General features: G+C 36.6%; 1 protein-coding gene across 1 annotated transcript in view; it reads right to left on the reverse strand.

Moving 5' to 3' along the window:
• LOC115833214 (cilia- and flagella-associated protein 47-like) overlaps positions 1–18,404 on the reverse strand; it is a 46,230-nt gene extending 27,826 nt beyond the window's left edge. The window contains 3 exon segments of the mRNA XM_030806507.1: positions 10,425–10,650; positions 11,811–11,957; positions 18,362–18,404. Of these exon segments, the coding sequence (XP_030662367.1) occupies positions 10,425–10,650; positions 11,811–11,957; positions 18,362–18,404 (416 nt within the window).
• Positions 18,405–18,663: the final 259 nt, after the last annotated feature.

An 18,663-nucleotide genomic window follows, 5' to 3' on the forward strand; every position in this document is an offset into this window, starting at 1 on the left:
AGTAAGAATTCAAGGAACACAACTAGAATGAGTTATTATAGTCATTTTCATTTTAATACTTAGCTTGAATCTAAAGTCAAGTTTCTATGACTTTGTTGGACACTGTTTACAGTATGAATGGGCAGGATGCCCAGAAATGGAGGTGACACTTCATTTTAATACTATTAAATTTATCAGTGAGCTTGCCAGCAGCTCAAAGCTGCAAAGAGAAAAGCATGTTATGCTATATATATGTGTGTATATATATACATACATATATAAGTATATATATAATATATAAGTACATATACACATATGTGCATACATACATACATGTATACATGCACATATGTATACATCTATATGTATGTATGCACATATGTGTGTATATCTATATATAAATAAAAGTCAAATGTTCCTGAATCAAGCTGGGGAAACATCCTGCAAAGAAAGGTGAAATATTACTAATAAAACATAATTTGGAAAAGTGCGCTCTTGAAAGTGATGAGTTTTAAACTGACTCTCTACTGCCAAATACAAGAAGAGTTGGTGAATATGATTAATGAAATTAGAAATACATAACTATATTAACATAATCCTAATTAAATTTATTAATAATAGCTAAGATTTACTGAAGACTTACGAGGTCCTAAGGTCTGCTCTGACATGCATTAAATATATTATCTCATAAATGTTACAACAACTGTATTGGTTAGGTATTATCATTATCTCCTTTTTTACAGATGGGAAAATGGAGGCATAGAGGAAATATTTTCCTCATTTCAGATCTTCTTGTTATGAAAGATAAAACATTCTACTGGATGGATTTGATTTTCTATAAGATTCTATGTATTATACTAAATGAGATGCTCTGGGATGGAATAGTTAGCTTAGGAATAAGCTTTCCTTAAGCTTCCCCTTAAGCTTCCTGACTGGCATTCTAGGATGTGTTATTTGTATGTGGCAGCTGCAGGAAGCTTCATGCTAGAGAGGAATCCTGGCATAGCACCTATATGTACTGCAATTACTTCTCTCAGAATAAGTGGGACTTCCAGTACGATTCAAATGACTCTATGATTAGTTGCTTAGAGATCTTCCCAGTGGTGTTTATAGAAAATGTTATTTCTACAATTCACCCAGCTCGAAAAGAATAGACTATAATATTTACTACATTTTCTGTGATTATCTCTGAAACATAAATTGTGTTTTCTTGTCTATTTCAAGGGCCACTTCTATCTTCTGGTGATTTGGGGAAGAGCAAAAAAGAAATAATACCTAAGGGCTTCTAGGAACTGAAAACAGACTGATGCCCAAAGTCATTAATTATAAAGGAAGTGCAAATTAAAATCCCAATGAGATATTATCTCACGCCTGTTAGATTGACTTATAAGAAATATGAACAACAACAAGTTTTGGAGAAGATGTGGAAAAAAGTGAACCCTTGCACACTTCTGGTAGGAAGGTAAATTAGTACAGTGATATAGGAAACATTATGGAGGTTCCTCAAAAAAATAAAAATAAAACTAGGGTTTTCTAAGCATAAAATCATAACATCAGTGAAGACAGAAGTAAGACTTCTTTTATTTGGATGCCTTTTGTTTCTTTCTCTTGTCTGCTTGCTCTGAAAAGGACTTCTCATACTATTTTGAATAGCAGTGGTCAGAGTGGGCATCCATGTTTTGTTCTAGTACTCAAGGGAAATGGTTCCAGCTTATGCCCATTCAGTATGATGTTGGCTGTCATAGATGGCTCTTGTTATTTTGAAGTACGTTCTTTTGCTGGTGACTCTGTTGAGACTTTTTATCATGAAGGGATATTGGATATTATTGAAGGCTTTTATCACATCTATTGAGATGATCACACAGTTTTTGTTTTTAATTCCTTATATGTGGTGAATCACATTGATTAATTAGTATGTGTTCAATCAACCTTGCATCCCAGGAATGAAGCCTACTTGATCATGGTGAATTAGCATTTTGATGTGCTACTAGATTCAGTTTTCTAATATTTTATTAAGGCTTTTTAAATCTATGTTCATCAGGAAAATTGGCCTATAGATTTCTTTTAACAATGTGTCTCTGCCAGGTTTTGGTATCACAGTGATGCTGGCTTCCAAGAGTGTGTTAGGGAGGAGTCTTTCCTCCTTGATTTTTTGGAATAGAATCAGTATAATTGTTAACAGCTCTTCTTTGTATATCTCGTAGAATTTGGCTGTGAATTCTTTTGGCCCATGGCTTTTGTTTGTTAGTAGGTTTTTTATTACTTATTTAATTTTTGAAATCAATATTGATCTGTTCAGGGATTCAATTTCTTCCTGATTCAATCTTGAGAGGTTGTGTGCTTCCAGGAATTTATCCACATTCTCTAAATTTTCTAGTTCTTGTACACAGAAATGTTCATAAACATCTCTTAGGATCCTTTGTATTTCTGTGGGATCAGCTGTAATGCCACATTTAGTGATTTTGATTGTGCTTATTTGTATATTCTCCCTTTTTTTCTTTCTTAGTCTAGCTAGTAGTCTATCAATCTTGTTTATCTTTTCAAAAAACCAAGTTTTGGTTTTGTTGATTCTTTGCATATATTTTTGACTTTCAAGTTCACTCAGTTCTGCTCTTATTTTAGTAATTTATTTTCTTCTGCTAGCTTTTGGGTTAGTTTTCCTAGTTTTTCTTTTTTTTTAATTATACTTTTAAGTACTAGGGTGCATGTGCACAACGTGCAGGTTTGTTACATATGTATATATGTACTGTGTTGGTTTGCTGCACCCATTAATTCATCATTTACATTAGGTATTTCTCCTAATGCTATCCTTCCCCCATCCCCCAACCCCACAACAGGCCCCGGAGTGTGATGTTCCCCACCCTGTGTCCGTGTGTTCTCATTGTTCAGTTCCCACCTACGAGTGACAACGTGCAGTGTTTGGTTTTCTGCCCTTGCGATAGTTTGCTCAGAATGATGGTTTCCAGCTTCATCCATGTCACTACAAAGGACATGAACTCATCCTTTTTTGTGGCAGCATAGTATTCCATGGTGTATATGTGCCACATTTTCTTAATCCAGTCTATCATCTTGTTGGACATTTGGGTTGGTTCCAAGTCTTTGCTATTGTGAATAGTGCCATAATAAACATACATGTGCATGTGTCTTTATAGTAGCATGATTTATAATCCTTTGGGTATATACCCAGTAATGGAATCACTGTGTCAAATGGTATTTCTAGTTCTAGATCTTTGAGGAATTGCCACACTGTCTTCCACAATGGTTGAACTAGTTTACAGTCCCACCAACAGTATAAAAGTGTTCCTATTTCTCCACATCCTCTCCAGTACCTGTTGTTTCCTGACTTTTTAATGATGGCCATTCTAACAGGTGTGAGATGGTATCTCACTGTGGTTTTGATTTGCATTTCTCTGATGACCAGTGATGATGAGCATTTTTTCATGTGTCTGTTGGCTGCATAAATGTCTTCTTTTGAAAAGTGTCTGCTCATATCCTTTGCCCACTCTTTGATGGGGTTGTTTGATCTTTTTCTTGTAAATTTGTTTAAGTTCTTTGTAGATTCTGGATATTAGCCCTTTATCAGATGGGTATACTGCAAAAATTTTCTCCCATTCTGTAGGTTGCCTGTACACTCTGATGGTAGTTTCTTTTGCCATGCAGAAGCTCCTTAGTATAATTAGATCCCATTTGTCTATTTTGGCTTTTGTTGCCATTGCTTTTGGTGTTTTAGACATGAAGTCTTTGCCCATGCCTATGTCCTGAGTGGTACTGCCTAGGTTTTCTTCTAGGGTTTTTATGGTTTTAGGTCTAACATTTAAGTCTTTAATCCATCTTGAATTAATTTTTGTATAAGGTGTAAGGAAGGGATCCAGTTTCAGCTTTCTACATATGGCTAGCCAGTTTTCCCAGCACCACTGTTGCTTTGACAATTTGACAGAAGTAGGCTTCAGAAAGTCAGTAATAACAAACTTCGCCGAGCTAAAGGAGGATGTTCGAACCCATCTCAAGGAAGCTAAAAATCTTGAACAGAAGATTAGATGATTGGCTAACTAGAATAAACAGTGTAGAGAAGACCTTAAATAACCAGAAGGAGCTGAAAACCATGGCACTAGAACTACGTGATGCATGCACAAGCTTCAGCAGCCGATTCGATCAAGTGGAAGAAAAGGTATCAGTGATTGAAGATCAAATTAATGAAATGAAACGAGAAGTTTAGAGAAAAAAGAATAAAAAGAAACGAACAAAGCCTCCAAGAAATATGGAATTATGTGAAAAGACCAAATCTACGTTTGACTGCTGTACCTGAAAGTGATGGGGAGAATGGAACCAAGTTGGAAAACACTCTGCAGGATATTAACCAGGAGAACGTTCCCAACCTAGCAAGACAGGCCAACATTAAAATTCAGGAAATACAGAGAACACCACAAAGTTACTCCTCAAGAAGAGCAACCCCAAGACACATAATTGTCAGATTCACCAAGTTGGAAATGAAGGAAAAAATGCTAAGGGCAGACAGAGAGAAAGGTCAGGTTACCCGCAAAGGGAAGCCCATCAGACTAACAGCGGATCTCTTGGCAGAAACCCTACAAGCCAGAAGAGAGTGGGGGCCAATATTCAATATTCTTAAAGAAAAGAATTTTCAACCCAGAATTTCATATCCAGCTAAACTAAGCTTCATAAGTGAAGGAGAAATAAAATCCTTTACAGACAAGCAACTGCTGAGAGATTTTATCACCACCAGGCCTGCCCTAAAAGAGCTCCTGAAGGAAGCACTAAACATGGAAAGGAACAACCGGTACCAGCCACTGCAAAAACATGCCAAATTGTAAAGACCATCAATGCAAAATAACCAGCTAACATCATAATGACAGGATCAAATTCACACATAACAATACTAACCTTAAATGTAAATAGGCTAAATGCCCCAATTAAAAGACACAGACTGGCAGATTGGATAAAGAGTCAAGACCCATCAGTGTGCTGTATTCAGGAGACCCATCTCATGTGCAGAGACACACATAGGCTCAAAATAAAGCGATGGAGGAAGATTTACCAAGCAAATGGAAAACAAAAAAAAAAGTAGGGGGTTGCAATCCTAGTCTCTGATAAAACAGACTTTAAACCAACAAAGATCAAAAGAGACAGAGAAGGCCATTACATAATGGTAAAGGGATCAATTCAACAAGAAGAGCTAACTATCCTAAATATATATGCATCTAATACAGGAGCACCCAGATTCATAAAACAAATCCTTAGAGACCTACAAAGAGACTTAGACTCCCACACAATAATAATGGGAGACTTTAACACCCCACTGTCAATATTAGACAGATCTACAAGACAGAAGATTAACAAGGATATCCAGGACTTGAACTCAGCTCTGCACCAAGCAGACCTAATAGACATCTACAGAACTCTCCACCCCAAATCAACAGAATATACATTCTTCTCAGCACCCCATTGCACTTATTCCAAAATTGATCACATAGTTGGAAGTAAAGCACTCCTCAGCAAATGTAGTTTTTCTACTGCCCCAATGTGTGAAGTTTAATTTGAGATTTTTCTTTTTTTTTTTTTTTTTTCATTTTTTTGAGACAGAGTCTTGCTCTGTCATTCAGGCTGGAGTGCAGTGGCACAATCTCAGCTCACTGCAACCTCCGCCTCATGGATTCAATAAATTCTCCTGTCTCAGCCTCCCTAGTAGCTGAGACTATAGGAGTGTGCCACCATGCTTGACTAATTTTTTTGTATTTTTGTAGAGATGGGGTTTCACCATGTTGGCCAGGCTTGTCTCGAACTCATGACCTCCAGCAATCTGCCCACCTCAGCCTCCCAAAGTGCTGGAATTACAGGTATGAGCCATTGCACCCAGCAATTTGGAATCTTTCTAATTTTTGAGCTAGGTGTTTAGCATTATAAACTTTCCTCTTAACAATGCTTTTGCTGCATCCCAGAGATTTGCTGTAACTGATAAATGACTTCAGTAAAGTTTCAAGATACAAAATCAATGTATGAAAATTGGTAGCATTTCTATACACCAATAATGTTCATACTGAGAGCCAAATCAAGAAGGCAGTCCTATTTACAATAGCCACAGAAAAATAAAATACCTAATAATACATCTGACCAAGGGGGTAAAAGATCTATACAAGGAGATCTATAAAACACTGCTGAAAGAAATCACAGATGACACAAACAAATGGAAAAACATTTGATGCTCATTGATTGGAAGAATCAATATAGTTAAAATGGACTTACTGCCCAAAGCAATCTACAGACTCAGTGCTATTTCTACCACATTATCAATGCTATTTTTCAAAGAATTATAAAACAAAAAACTTTTCTAAAATTCATATGTAACCAAAAATAAGCCCAAATAACTGAATGACTCCTGAGCAAAAAAGAAAAAGCTGGAGGCGCTGTATTACCTGACTTCAAACTGTACTATAAGGCTACAGGAACCAAAATTGGATGGTACTGGCACAAAAACAGACACAAAGACCAACAGAACAGAATAGAGAATCCAGAAATAAAGCTGTATAACTACAGCCATCTAATCTTCAACACAGTCAACAAAAAAAAGCAATGGAGCAAGGATTCCGTATTCAATAAATGACACTATGATACTTGGCTAGTCATTTGCAGACGATTAAAACTAGACCCCTAACTTTCACCATATACAAATATTAACTGAAGATGGATTAAAGATTTAAATATAAAGTCCCAATCTGTAAGAATTCTAGAGGAAAACCTAGGAATCACCATTCTGGACACTGGCCTTGGGAAAGAATTTATGTCTAAGTCCTCAAAATCAATTGCAACAAAAAGAAAAAAGTGACAAGTGGGACCAGTTAAACTAAAGGGCTTCTGCACAGCAAAGGAAACTATTAACAGAGTAAACAGACAACCTATAGAATGGGAGCAAATATTTGCAAACTATGCATCTGACAAAGGTCTAATATCCATAATCTACAAGGAACTGAAACAGTTCAAAAGCAAAAAACAAATAACCCCATTAAAAAGTGGGCAAATAACATAAACAGACACTTTTCAAAAGGAGATATATAACTGGCCAACAAACGTATGGAAAAAGTGCTCAACATTACTAAACATCAGAGAAATGCAAATCAACATCACAGTGAGATACTATCTCACACCAGTCAGAATGCCTATTACTAAAAAGGCAAAAGCAAGAGATGTTTGTGAGGCTGCAGAGAAAAGTGAATGTTTATCACACACCGGGGCCTGTTGTGGGGTGGGGGGAGGTGGGAAGGGATAGCATTAGGAGATATACCTAATGTTAAATGATGAGTTAATGGGTGCAGCACACCAACATGGCACATGTATAGATATGTAACAAACCTGCACGTTGTGCACATGTACCCTAAAACTTAAAGTATAATAAAAAAAAAAAGAAAAGTGAATGTTTAAATACTATTGGTAGGAATGCAAGTAAGATCAGCTACTGTGGAAAGCAGTTTGGAGATTTCTCAAAGAACTTAAAACAGAAATACCATTCAACGCAGCAATCCCATTGTGGGGTATATATCCAAAAGAAAATAAATCACTCTACCAAAAAGCCATATGCACTTGTATATTCATCACAGCACTATTCACAATAGCAAAGACATAGAATCAACCTAGTTCCCCATCAATGGTGGACTGGATAAAGAAAATGTGGTATATATACACAATGGAATACTATGAAACCATAAAAAAGAATGAAATCATGTCATTTGCAGCAACATGGATGCAGCTGAGCCATTATCTTAAGTGAATAAACACAGGAACAATAAAACCAAATACCTCCTGGCTAACACGGTGAAACCCTGTCTCTACTAATAAAAAAATACAAAAAATTAGCCGGGCGAGGTGGCAGGCGCCTGTAGTCCCAGCTACGTGGTAGGCTGAGGCAGGAGAATGGCGTGAACCCAGCGGGGCAGAGCCTGCATTGAGCCGAGATTGCGCCACTGCACTCCAGCCTGGGTGAAAGAGTGAGACTCCGTCTCCAAAAAAAAAAAAAAAAAAAACAAATACCACGTGCCCTCTCTTGTGGGACCTAAATATTGGGTACTCATGAACAAAAAAATGGCCACAAAAGGCACTCAGGAGTAATAGAAGGAAACATGAGGGAAGGAAACAAGTGTCGAAAAACGAACTGTTGTGTACCGTGCTCTTTATTTGGGTGATAGGATTATTTGTATTCCAAACCTCAGCATCACACAATATATGCAAGTATATTGCACATGTACCCCTGAATCTAAAATAAAAGTTGAAATTATTAAAAAATAACAACAGGCCGGGCGCGGTGGCTCATGCCTGTAATCCCAGCACTTCGGGAGGCCGAGGCAGGTGGATCACGAAGTCAGGAGTTCTAGACCAGCCTGGCCAACATAGTGAAACCCTGTCTCTATGAAAAATACAAAAATTAGCCAGGCATGGTGGCAAGCACCTGTAGTCTCAGCTACTTCGGAGGCTGAGGCAGAAGAATTTCTTGAGCCCGGGAAGCAGAGGTTGCAGTGAGCCGAGATCGCGTGACTACACTCCAGTCTGGGTGACAGAGAGAGACTCCATCTCAAATAAATAAATAAATAAATAAATAAATAAATATAACAACAAAATAATAAATATAAAATTAAAATTAAAACATTAAAATAAAGCTACCACATGATCCACCTATCCCAATACTCGGTATGTATTTAAAGTAAATGAAATCAGTACATTGAAAAGATATAATCACTCCCAGGTTTATTACAGCATTATTCACAATAGCCAAGATATGGAGTCGACCTAAGTGTCAATCAACAGATGAATGGATAAAGAAAATGAAACACTCCTCAGCCTTAGAAAAAGAGTGAAATCCAGTAGTTTTTGACAACATGGATGAACCTGAAGGACATTATGCTAAGTGAAATAAGCCAGGCATAGAAAGATGAATATTACATGATCTCACTCATACATTTTATCTAAAAAAGTTGAATTCATTGAAGCTGAGAGTGAAATGGTGGTTATCGGAGGCTGAAGGTTGAGAGACCCGAGAGATGTTGGTCAAATGATACAAGGTTGCAATTATACAAGAGAAATAAATGATAAATACTTAAGATGATGAATATGTTCATTATCTTCATTTAATTATTCCACACTGTACATATATATGCCATATTAACACTGTGTACCCTATAATTATATATGATTGCAATTTGTTCAAAAATTTGAAAAAATCCCATAAGTCATCTAATTCATTAACTAGATCCCAAAATATGTTTATGAAGAAAAGTTATTGTAAAAGACAAAATATAACAACAAAATTTTCATAGCCTTATAAAAAAGAAAACAGACTAAGAATTATCAATAAATAGGAAATCCCCACAAATAATTTCTTTGTCTTCTGCTATTCTACTTGTATATATCTCAGCAATCAACAAATGAACTGGGCCTTATTTTCCTTATTGCTGTGAAGTGGTGTTTCTAAAGAGTGAAATTACCCAAGGTACACATCAACAAAGAGTATTTCTGACAATCTCTATCTTCAAGAAAGAAGATGCACAAACATTCCAAAAAATGTTTCAATAACAAATGATTTTATGATGAAAACTACAAATTTTCAGGGTATCTATTGCATTAATTTTCTCACAGCAGGGACAAAGATGAAATATTAGCCAATTCATTCCATGAAGCTAGGTTTGTCCTATTAAAAAACCTGAAAAAGGTAACATATAGGAAAACTGTAGCCTTAGTTTTACCTAGGTCACTCAAATATAGAGCAGAAATTCTATAAATAGCCCATAGTCCCCTATAGGTATGAGTACTGTACTCCCCGCCGTGGTTGCAGCAAGTTACCTCATTGCTGAGAAAGCAGGTAGAAAAGCTCTGAGAACATATCACACCAACAACATTATAACCAGTAACAGGCCTAAACTCCTGTTTAAATTAACAACAGAATTAAGTCACTCGATATAACTAAAACAGTTGAACTATTTTAGACATACTGAGTAATAAAACAACACATGAAAGAAGGGAAGTAAATGCACTGTAAAAGAGGAAATCAAGTCAAAGAAAAGTGAGCCCTCCTTGTTCATTAATACCATTACCTGTCTGCCTGGCTATAATCTCGATCTAGGGCTAATATTAAAAGGGCTTTCCTACTCATAGTATAACCTTCCTCATATCACAGATGAGGAAGGTGAGGTTCAGAGATTTTCAGTGCTTGCCTAAAATTATCAGATATTTAAAAGAAATTAAAGATGATATTATACTAAAAAAATTGTGTTTGCATCATTTTACTATTCTTGCAATAACAACAATAAATTATGAGATGCTTCATAATATATCAGTTTAGAATAAATTATTTCATATTGTATTTCACTTGAAATAATCTCAATCAATAGATCATATTTTATGATGTGATACGAAGCAAGGAATTTAGAGAAACATGGGACTCTCACCTTCTTATAGTCTCTGGAATAGAAAAAGAATGGGGTCCTTCAGGCCAGCCAAAGAGACTGAACCAGGTCTGTGCTGCATTTACAACCTTCTCAAAAAAGTAGTGTGCCTTTGTTCCTTCTTCAAGAGAAAGGAATTGTTCATATTTTTCCTTTTCCATAGATCTATCATCTTCTTTTGATGTTTCACTTTCATCCAAGCGCAAATTTTCAGGCAGTACTTCCACTCCTAAAATTCAAATTAGTTTGTTAAAAAAGGGCTACTTGACCAGGAGTAAAATATTCTGTCAGTTATTGTCATTTGTATGCAGACTAATAGAACCCATTCTACAAATTATTCTATGCTCTCAAAGAAATTCTGAGTCAATTTACTGTATCTTAAAATAAACAATGAAAATACATTTACTTTTAAGTACCTAAGAGAAACGTTTTAACAATAGCTGGATTTCAATACAAGTTACATTTTCTTCTTGCCATAATGGTATGTGAAAATATTCCCTGAAGTGGAATCTTTCATTTTTTATTACATTAGTAAAATGTATTGACAATCTTCAGTATTATGTATTAGAAAAACTTTAATCTCATCTGAAAAAATTATACAAACACAATATTGGTTTAGATCCCAAATGACTTTCTATCCAAATCAAGTACTTTAATAAAACAAAGCATTTTCAAGTTAAAGTAATTTTCAAGAATATAAAATGATTTCATCTTTTTTTCCAAAAATATCGGGCCATACAATGGCACAATCACATACTCACTAAAAACCTCATATTATTTAATTTGGTTTGGTCCCTTCAATAAAAAGAAAAATGTTCAATATTACCTACATCCAGAGAAATAAATATTCGAATAGTTAATGGCAAATAATAGTATGAAACTCACATATTTATCTGTGCTGACCTCTTTCTAAGACAGGAAACTTTGGCTACAGTTAGTTAGATAATGAAGAGATAAGTCCTTAGTTCTGCAGTTCCCAAAATGTGCACAGAGAGTGCTTGGGATGTCACAGTAAATTTACAGAGGCTCCACAGGTATTAACATTTTTGTTAAATATTACTGCAACATCTATTAGACAGCACATAAGTTACTACTCTTACATTTTTGTCCCAATGCATTTAATAAATGGAACTACGTGCTACATTTTGGCATTCGGAAAAGTAAATACTGAAACAGTAAGAGTGCTGTGAACCAAGAACATTAGAGAATCTCTACTATTGACCCTTGAAGACAACTCTCCAGATGATCCATTTAAAATTAATGACAAATTCCCAATTTTCTTCATGATTTTCTTGTTATTTGTAAAAACCTAACTTGCAAATTAAATGATATTAAGCAGATCATGTCATGGACTAATTTTGGAAAGTACACTATATATTTGCTACATACCAATAAATAAGTTTCCCTTTGCAGGTTCAGCATCGTTGAATTTGCTAGTGGTGTATGTCTTTTTAATTGAAGCAGGAGAAGGTGATTTAGCATCCTGGTAGGGAGGCAAAACATCGTCTCTAGTCTTCTTAAGATATTCATCCTTATCTACAAATGACACATTGGATCACAGTAAGCAAAACATGCATTCACGTCTTTTTTTTTTTTTTTTTTTTTTTTTTTTTTTTTTGAGACGGAGTCTCGCTCTGTTGCCCAGGCTGGAGTGCAGTGGCGCCATCTCGGCTCACTGCAAGCTCCGCCTCCCGAGTTCACGCCATTCTCCTGCCTCGGCCTCTCCGAGTAGCTGGGACTACAGGCGCCCGCCACCACGCCTGGCTAATTTTTTTTTTTTTGTATTTTTAGTAGAGACGGGGTTTCACCGTGGTCTCGATCTCCTGACCTCGTGATCCGCCCGCCTCGGCCTCCCAAAGTGCTGGAATTACAAGCGTGAGCCACCGTGCCCGGCCACATATTTCTTTATACCATTATTTAACCTGAGTTTATCTATTATCTATTGATGTATCTATCTATCTATCTATCTATCCATCTATCTATGACAAAGTAAAAAAAAAGTCTAAACACCCACTGTATATCAAATAGGATGTCAAATAGGAAGTCAAATAGGAAAAAGATAACATAAAAGTTGATACAATTTTCTAAACTAAATGAATTTTTTTGGTAAGGCAATTGTTATGGTACATCAAAGTTATTAGAGAGTGAACAATGTTCAACTTTAACGTAAAAAAGAATATGAAAACATTTTAAATGTTTCTACATGCAAATAAATGAAATTATTACATATGCTGTTCAAAATAAGATATAGGAAAAGAGTCACTAGAAAAACTAATTTCTTCCTAGTTATCTCTCTGTAATAATATCACAGCTTAGTTATGAACTGATACCATTTTTGTACAGATTTCAATCTCGATTTCAGTTACAGTTGCTATATATGTATATTAGGGTCTGCCACAGTGTAAATCTGAATCCAACCAAAGGCAGCGCTGGCCAAGAAAAGCCAGTGGGTGTGACCTAAGGCCAAGCCTCAAAATACATATGCAATTTACATATATTCATAGTCTTGATGCAGGACAGGTGGACCCCAGAGTGGACCTTAGCCTGCAAGGGTTCTTGGCTTTGCCCAGGGAAGAATTCAAGGGCAAACCAGAGGTAGAAGTAAACAGCTTAATTGAAGAGGCAGTGTTACACCTCCAGCAATATTACAGCTCCATGACTGCCCTTGGAGAGCAGGGCTACCCCTAGGCAGAGGGTAGCAGCTCAGGGCAGTTTTGCAGTCATATTTATTCCCATTTTTAATTGCATGCAGATTAAGGGGCGGTTTATGCAGAAATTTCTAGGGAAAGGGTAGTAATCCTTGGATCACTGCCATGTAAAGGGACAGTAACTCCCAAATGTTGCCATGGCAATGGTAAATTGACACGGCACACTGGTAGGCATGTCTGATTGAAAGCTGATTTTGTAGCCAGGTGAGGTGGCTCGCGCCTATAATCCCAGCACTTTGGGAAGCCAAGATGGGAGGATCACCTAAGGTCAGGAGTTCAAGACAAGCCTGGCCAACATGGTGAAACCCCATCTCTAGTAAAAATACAAAAATTAGCCAGGTGTGGTGGAGCGTGCCTATAGTCCCAGCTACTCGGGAGGCTGAAGCATGAGAATCGCTTGAACCCAGGAGGTGGAGGCTGCAGTGAGCCGAGATTGTGCCACTGCATTCCAGCTTGGAAGACAGAGGGAGACCCTGTTTCAAAAAAAAAAAAAAAAAAGTTAAAAGAAAAAGAAAGCTGATTTTGTCCGCACTCTGTTTTAGCTAGTCCTCCATATGGTCCATTGTCCAAGCGTCCAAGCCCCACCCTGGTGTCAAGTCCCAGCTCCTAACTCAGTCTAATTCTGTCAAAAAAGCATAGACTCTGCAGTTAGAAAAATCTGATTTGAAAACTTGGCATGCCTACTCCTACTCACAGTTAAACTGTGAGTATGTTATACAAATTATTTAAAACATGTATTTATCTCCATAAAATGAGACCAAAGTTTCTGAGCTCATGAGTTTGTTGTGAAGATTACATTAAAGGCAATAACAAATATAAATGAGCTATTATATGCTACGTTTCTTGCACTCTTTCATAACAGAGTCATTTAGAATTTGCCTAGACTCTGTAGTCAATAGGGGTGCATTATTTCCAGAATGCTACACCACTATAGACCTCATAGAAGTGAGCCTCAGAGAACTCAATGATAAAATTATTTGTGGTAAATGCATTAGGCTAAATGTTTTTAACTTACCATTAAATGATAAAAAGTTCCTAGTGGAATGCAAAGCCACATCTATACACTTTCAACTAAACTCAATAATTCACTTTTTAAAAGAATTTTGCAGATGAACTATACTAAAATAATCATACTGCTTTACTTCTAGATATACTTGATATATTTTAAGACTTTACCTTCACTGATCACATCATACCCTAGCACACACTACCAAAGTGTGTGGGATCTGAGGCCTCAAATTTCATTAGAATTCCCTGGGATAAGCTGCTCACCCTCTCTACATATTCAGATTTTTAATTTGTAAAGTGAGATATATACGGGCATCTAACTCAGAAGTTCTGGGAGGACTAATTTAAAGGACAAATGTAAGGCACTTAGCAGAGCACCATATACCTGATAAGCATTAAATATATATTAGAAATTATTACTATACATATTTCTAAAGATGTTTTAGGATATTTAAGAATTATAATTTCTTTCTTTTGAAATATTTCCCCAAATGGATGCATTATTTCAACACATAGACTTTATGCTTAATAATCTAACAACAAGGTTTTATTTATTTATTTTAGAGAAAACAATATTATTTATTGCCCAATAATTAATCATTATTTTCTGGAAGTAAATTATAAAGCATATAAAAATGATAAAGCAATCATGACCACAGTGATAATAGCAATAATAATGAAATATTATTAATAACAATAATTTCCATGTATTTGCAGTCTATGGGTCCTCACAAAAGCCCTTTTAAATAGGTAAAACAGATATTATCACTATTCTGTTACTGTTCTGTCATGCACATTTTGCTTAATAAAAGATGGTAAATTTGAAGATTTGAGAATAAAAGATAAAATCATACGGCATAATAGTGTGGTTAGAACACAAATAAGAATTGCCATCATCTAGTTTGTGTGACTCTTCATAACTATTATGTTGTATAATCTGAAATTCTCCCCCTGGAAGTACAGTAGAAAATAAAAATATTATGTCAATATTAGTCAAAAAAATCTTTTTTTTTTTTTTTTTAATTGAGGAGTCTCGCTCTGTCACCAGGCTGGAGTGCAGTGGCATGATCTTGGCTCAATGCAACCTCTGCCTCCTGGGTTCAAGCGATTCTCCTGCCTCAGCCTCCTGAGTAGCTTGGATTACAGGCATGTGCCACCATGCCCAGCTAATTTTTGTATTTTTAGTAGAGACGGGGTTTCACCATGTTGGCCAGGATGGTCTCGATCTCTTGACCTCGTGATCCGCCTGCTTCGGCCTCCAAAAGTGCTGGGATTATAGGTGTGAGCCACCACGCCTGGCCAAAAAAAAAAAAATCTTTAAATTTTGACAATGTGTGTTAAAATTTTGAGATATCTCTCTCTCCCTATATATCTCCACTCTGCCAACTGCATTATTCCATAAATTGTTTAAAATAATTTTTGGTGTTCAGAATATGCTATTTCACATATAACTCATTCTTTTATGAAAATATATAGCTAAAAGATGCCTTTCTGATGGTTTATGATTCAAGTAATCCATTTTACAATACTGAATAAATACCTTTTATCTGCTAGACACTGTGTGAGGCACTATGGACACAAGGGTGAAAAAGAGAGAGGTGATTCCTACTCTCACAGACTTTATAGATAGCAACATTTAGAAAAAGGCATTGATAATAGGCAGGTTAAGTCAAAATGCAGTAAGGGCCATGACAGAAGAATTGTACAGAGATATGAGGATACACCAGAGAAACACATAATTTTTGCATGCAGAGGCAGGGATCTTCTATAACTGTGTACGGTGTCGTGGGTAAAATGCTTCAGTCACAAGAAAGAATATCAGTAAAGATCAAGATGCTCAAAGAACTTGCAGAAGATTAATGTGGCTTGAACATAAAGGGGAAAATGTCCAGAAATGAGAACTAAGCCACTTGCTAACATGTGTGGTCTTGTAGGCTTCATTCACCTAGCAATGATATTCTATGGAAAGATTTTATACTTGGGAATTAAAGAATGAATTTTCAGTTTGTAAATATCACCATGGCGGCCGGGCGCGGTGGCTCACGCCTGTAATCCCAGCACTTTGGGAGGCCGAGGCGGGCGGATCACGAGGTCAGGAGATCGAGACCATGGTGAAACCCCGTCTCTACTAAAAATACAAAAAGATTAGCCAGCCGTGGTGGCAGGCACCTGTAGTCCCAGCTGCTCGGGAGGCTGAGGCAGGAGAATGGCATGAACCCGGGAGGCGGAGCTTGCAGTGAGCCGAGATCATGCCACTGCACTCCAGCCTAGGTGACAGAGCGAGACTCTGTCTCAAAAAAATATATATATATCACCATGGCCATTGTGTGAGGGTAGGTATGAGAAAGGGGAGACCATTGTAGGAGGAAGGAGAACAGTTTAGAAACCCCTGCAACAATCCTGGAAAGGTATTATGGCAGCTTGAATGTTTATAGTGGCAGTGGAGAGGGAGAAAAGTGAATGGATTTGATAAATATTTAGGCAGCAAAAGGGACAGAAATTGGTTGACTGGAAGTGGAGTGTGAGAGAGAAGACATTGCCAATGATGGCACTCAGGTTTCTGGATTTGGCACCTGTATGGACTATAGGTACAAACATAGAGATGGGGTATATAGAGAAAAAAAAAGTCAGAGAGAGGACTTCAGTTTGGGTTATGTTGTTTTGGGGGTGCCTATGGGAATACAATGAATGGTATCCAGAAGACAGTTGAATTCTGAATTCCTGAATCTCTGAGAGGAAACAAGGCTAAAGGTATAGCCCATGGATTATAGCTGAAGTCATGGAAGGAAGAAGAAAGGCGTCAGAACTATTGACACAAATAATTTAAAAGTACAGATAGAGAAAGAGGGAGGAATCTATGAAAGATGCTCAGAAGAAACAGTCAAGAGGTTAAAGGAGACCAAAAGAAGTATGGTATGTGGAAACCCAGAGAAAGTTTGAAGATGGAGAAAGAGAATAGTCAACAGTCTTAGCTGTGCTCAGTAGTTTAATAACGGTAGCATAATGGATAAATTCTTCTTCCTCACCCCTGAATTTTTTTTCCTGTTAAAGGCAGCTGAAGTATTCTAATTGTTTAACTTCCTCTGCTACTTTTCTCCTTCTCCCTGGGAAGTTGAGTGATTTATTTTACTGTTAGATTTGGAAAGAATTAATAAAGAATGCATGGCCTGAAGCTACCCTTTTTGCTCTTTGGGAATGAGCCTGCTGGCCACTGAGAAAATATAGTCTCCTTCCTCCTCTCTGCTGTCTTCCTAGATGCTCACTCAAAGCAGCTAAGAAGGAGACAGAAATGAAAAGATAAGCAAGGTTACTTGATTGAGAAAGGTACCTGGGTAAAGGGATTCAGATAAAGGAATGGGTTAAGGCAAGAGAGAGTCCTGGCTCCCAGCTTTGTGACCAGTAAAAAGAGTCACAATACATGCTTGTGACTTGCTTGTCACAATCCAGTTCCAATCCAAGAGGGTATTTGGAAGTTCAGAGTGGTACTGCTTAATGACCTCTATTTCTTCTGAATAGTAAGAAAAGAGTCATCCCCTGAAATTAAGGTAGAATAAGACTAGATATGTTTCATCAGAGTTGTAAATATTTGAAGAAACAAGTGAAGAATATGAGAAAACTGGTTAAAAACAAACAAAAGACCTCTAATTCAGCACTGAAAATTAAGACCTTGATGATCTACACAGATGGGATATTTTTTGTTACCCACTCTCCCTCCTTTCTCTAATGTACTCCCCTGTATCTTGCCTTTCATATTTCTCCCTGCTCACTAGCTTGTTTAGTATTCTTAGCTTCTCTCACAATTTCTCCTGCAGCAATTCCAGGCTGGTCTAATGACCACACTCTGTCCCACTTTAATTCATCACACATCCTAAGAATTGTACCCTTTCTAAACACTGATACTCAAAAAATGACAGAAGGTTCTCACTACTACAGAATAAAGGACATAGCATTATGGTCCTGTACCTACATTTACTGCCTTACACCTCCTGTCACATCTGCCTGTTTTTGCTCTATTGTCTTTTGCCCAAATCACTCTATTCAAACTAGATCGTCAACTTTTGGAATTAAGAGATATACAGATTCTACTCTCAATGACAAGCACAGTTCCTACCAGAGGCAGCTGTTTAGTAAACAATTGATAATTTTAAATTCACTTTATTTCTAGATGTTGGCCAAGAACCTACACAGTGAGAGTTAGGGATAAATAAGTCATACGTAGCTTACCATTCTTTAAAATAATGTTTTGCTTATCCAGATGAATTGCCATATATGGGTAAATAGTAAGAATGCAGTTTTCTGCTGTTGCAGTAACTGGAAGTGAAAACCTGAAAGTGAAAACATTGCATTTCAATACAATAAAAATTTCAGATGCAGTAAATGCAATGCATTTAAGTATCCCAGATGCCCTTAATGATGAAGACATGATTTATCCATTTTTTCTTTCTACTTACTTTGTTTTTTTAACCATCTACTCAATGTTAATGATTTTTAAAATTTTTACTTTTAAAGATTTTAACAGATATTAT

This window comes from Nomascus leucogenys, chromosome X (genome assembly GCF_006542625.1).
Source record: "Nomascus leucogenys isolate Asia chromosome X, Asia_NLE_v1, whole genome shotgun sequence".
NCBI classification, from domain to species: domain Eukaryota; kingdom Metazoa; phylum Chordata; class Mammalia; order Primates; family Hylobatidae; genus Nomascus; species Nomascus leucogenys.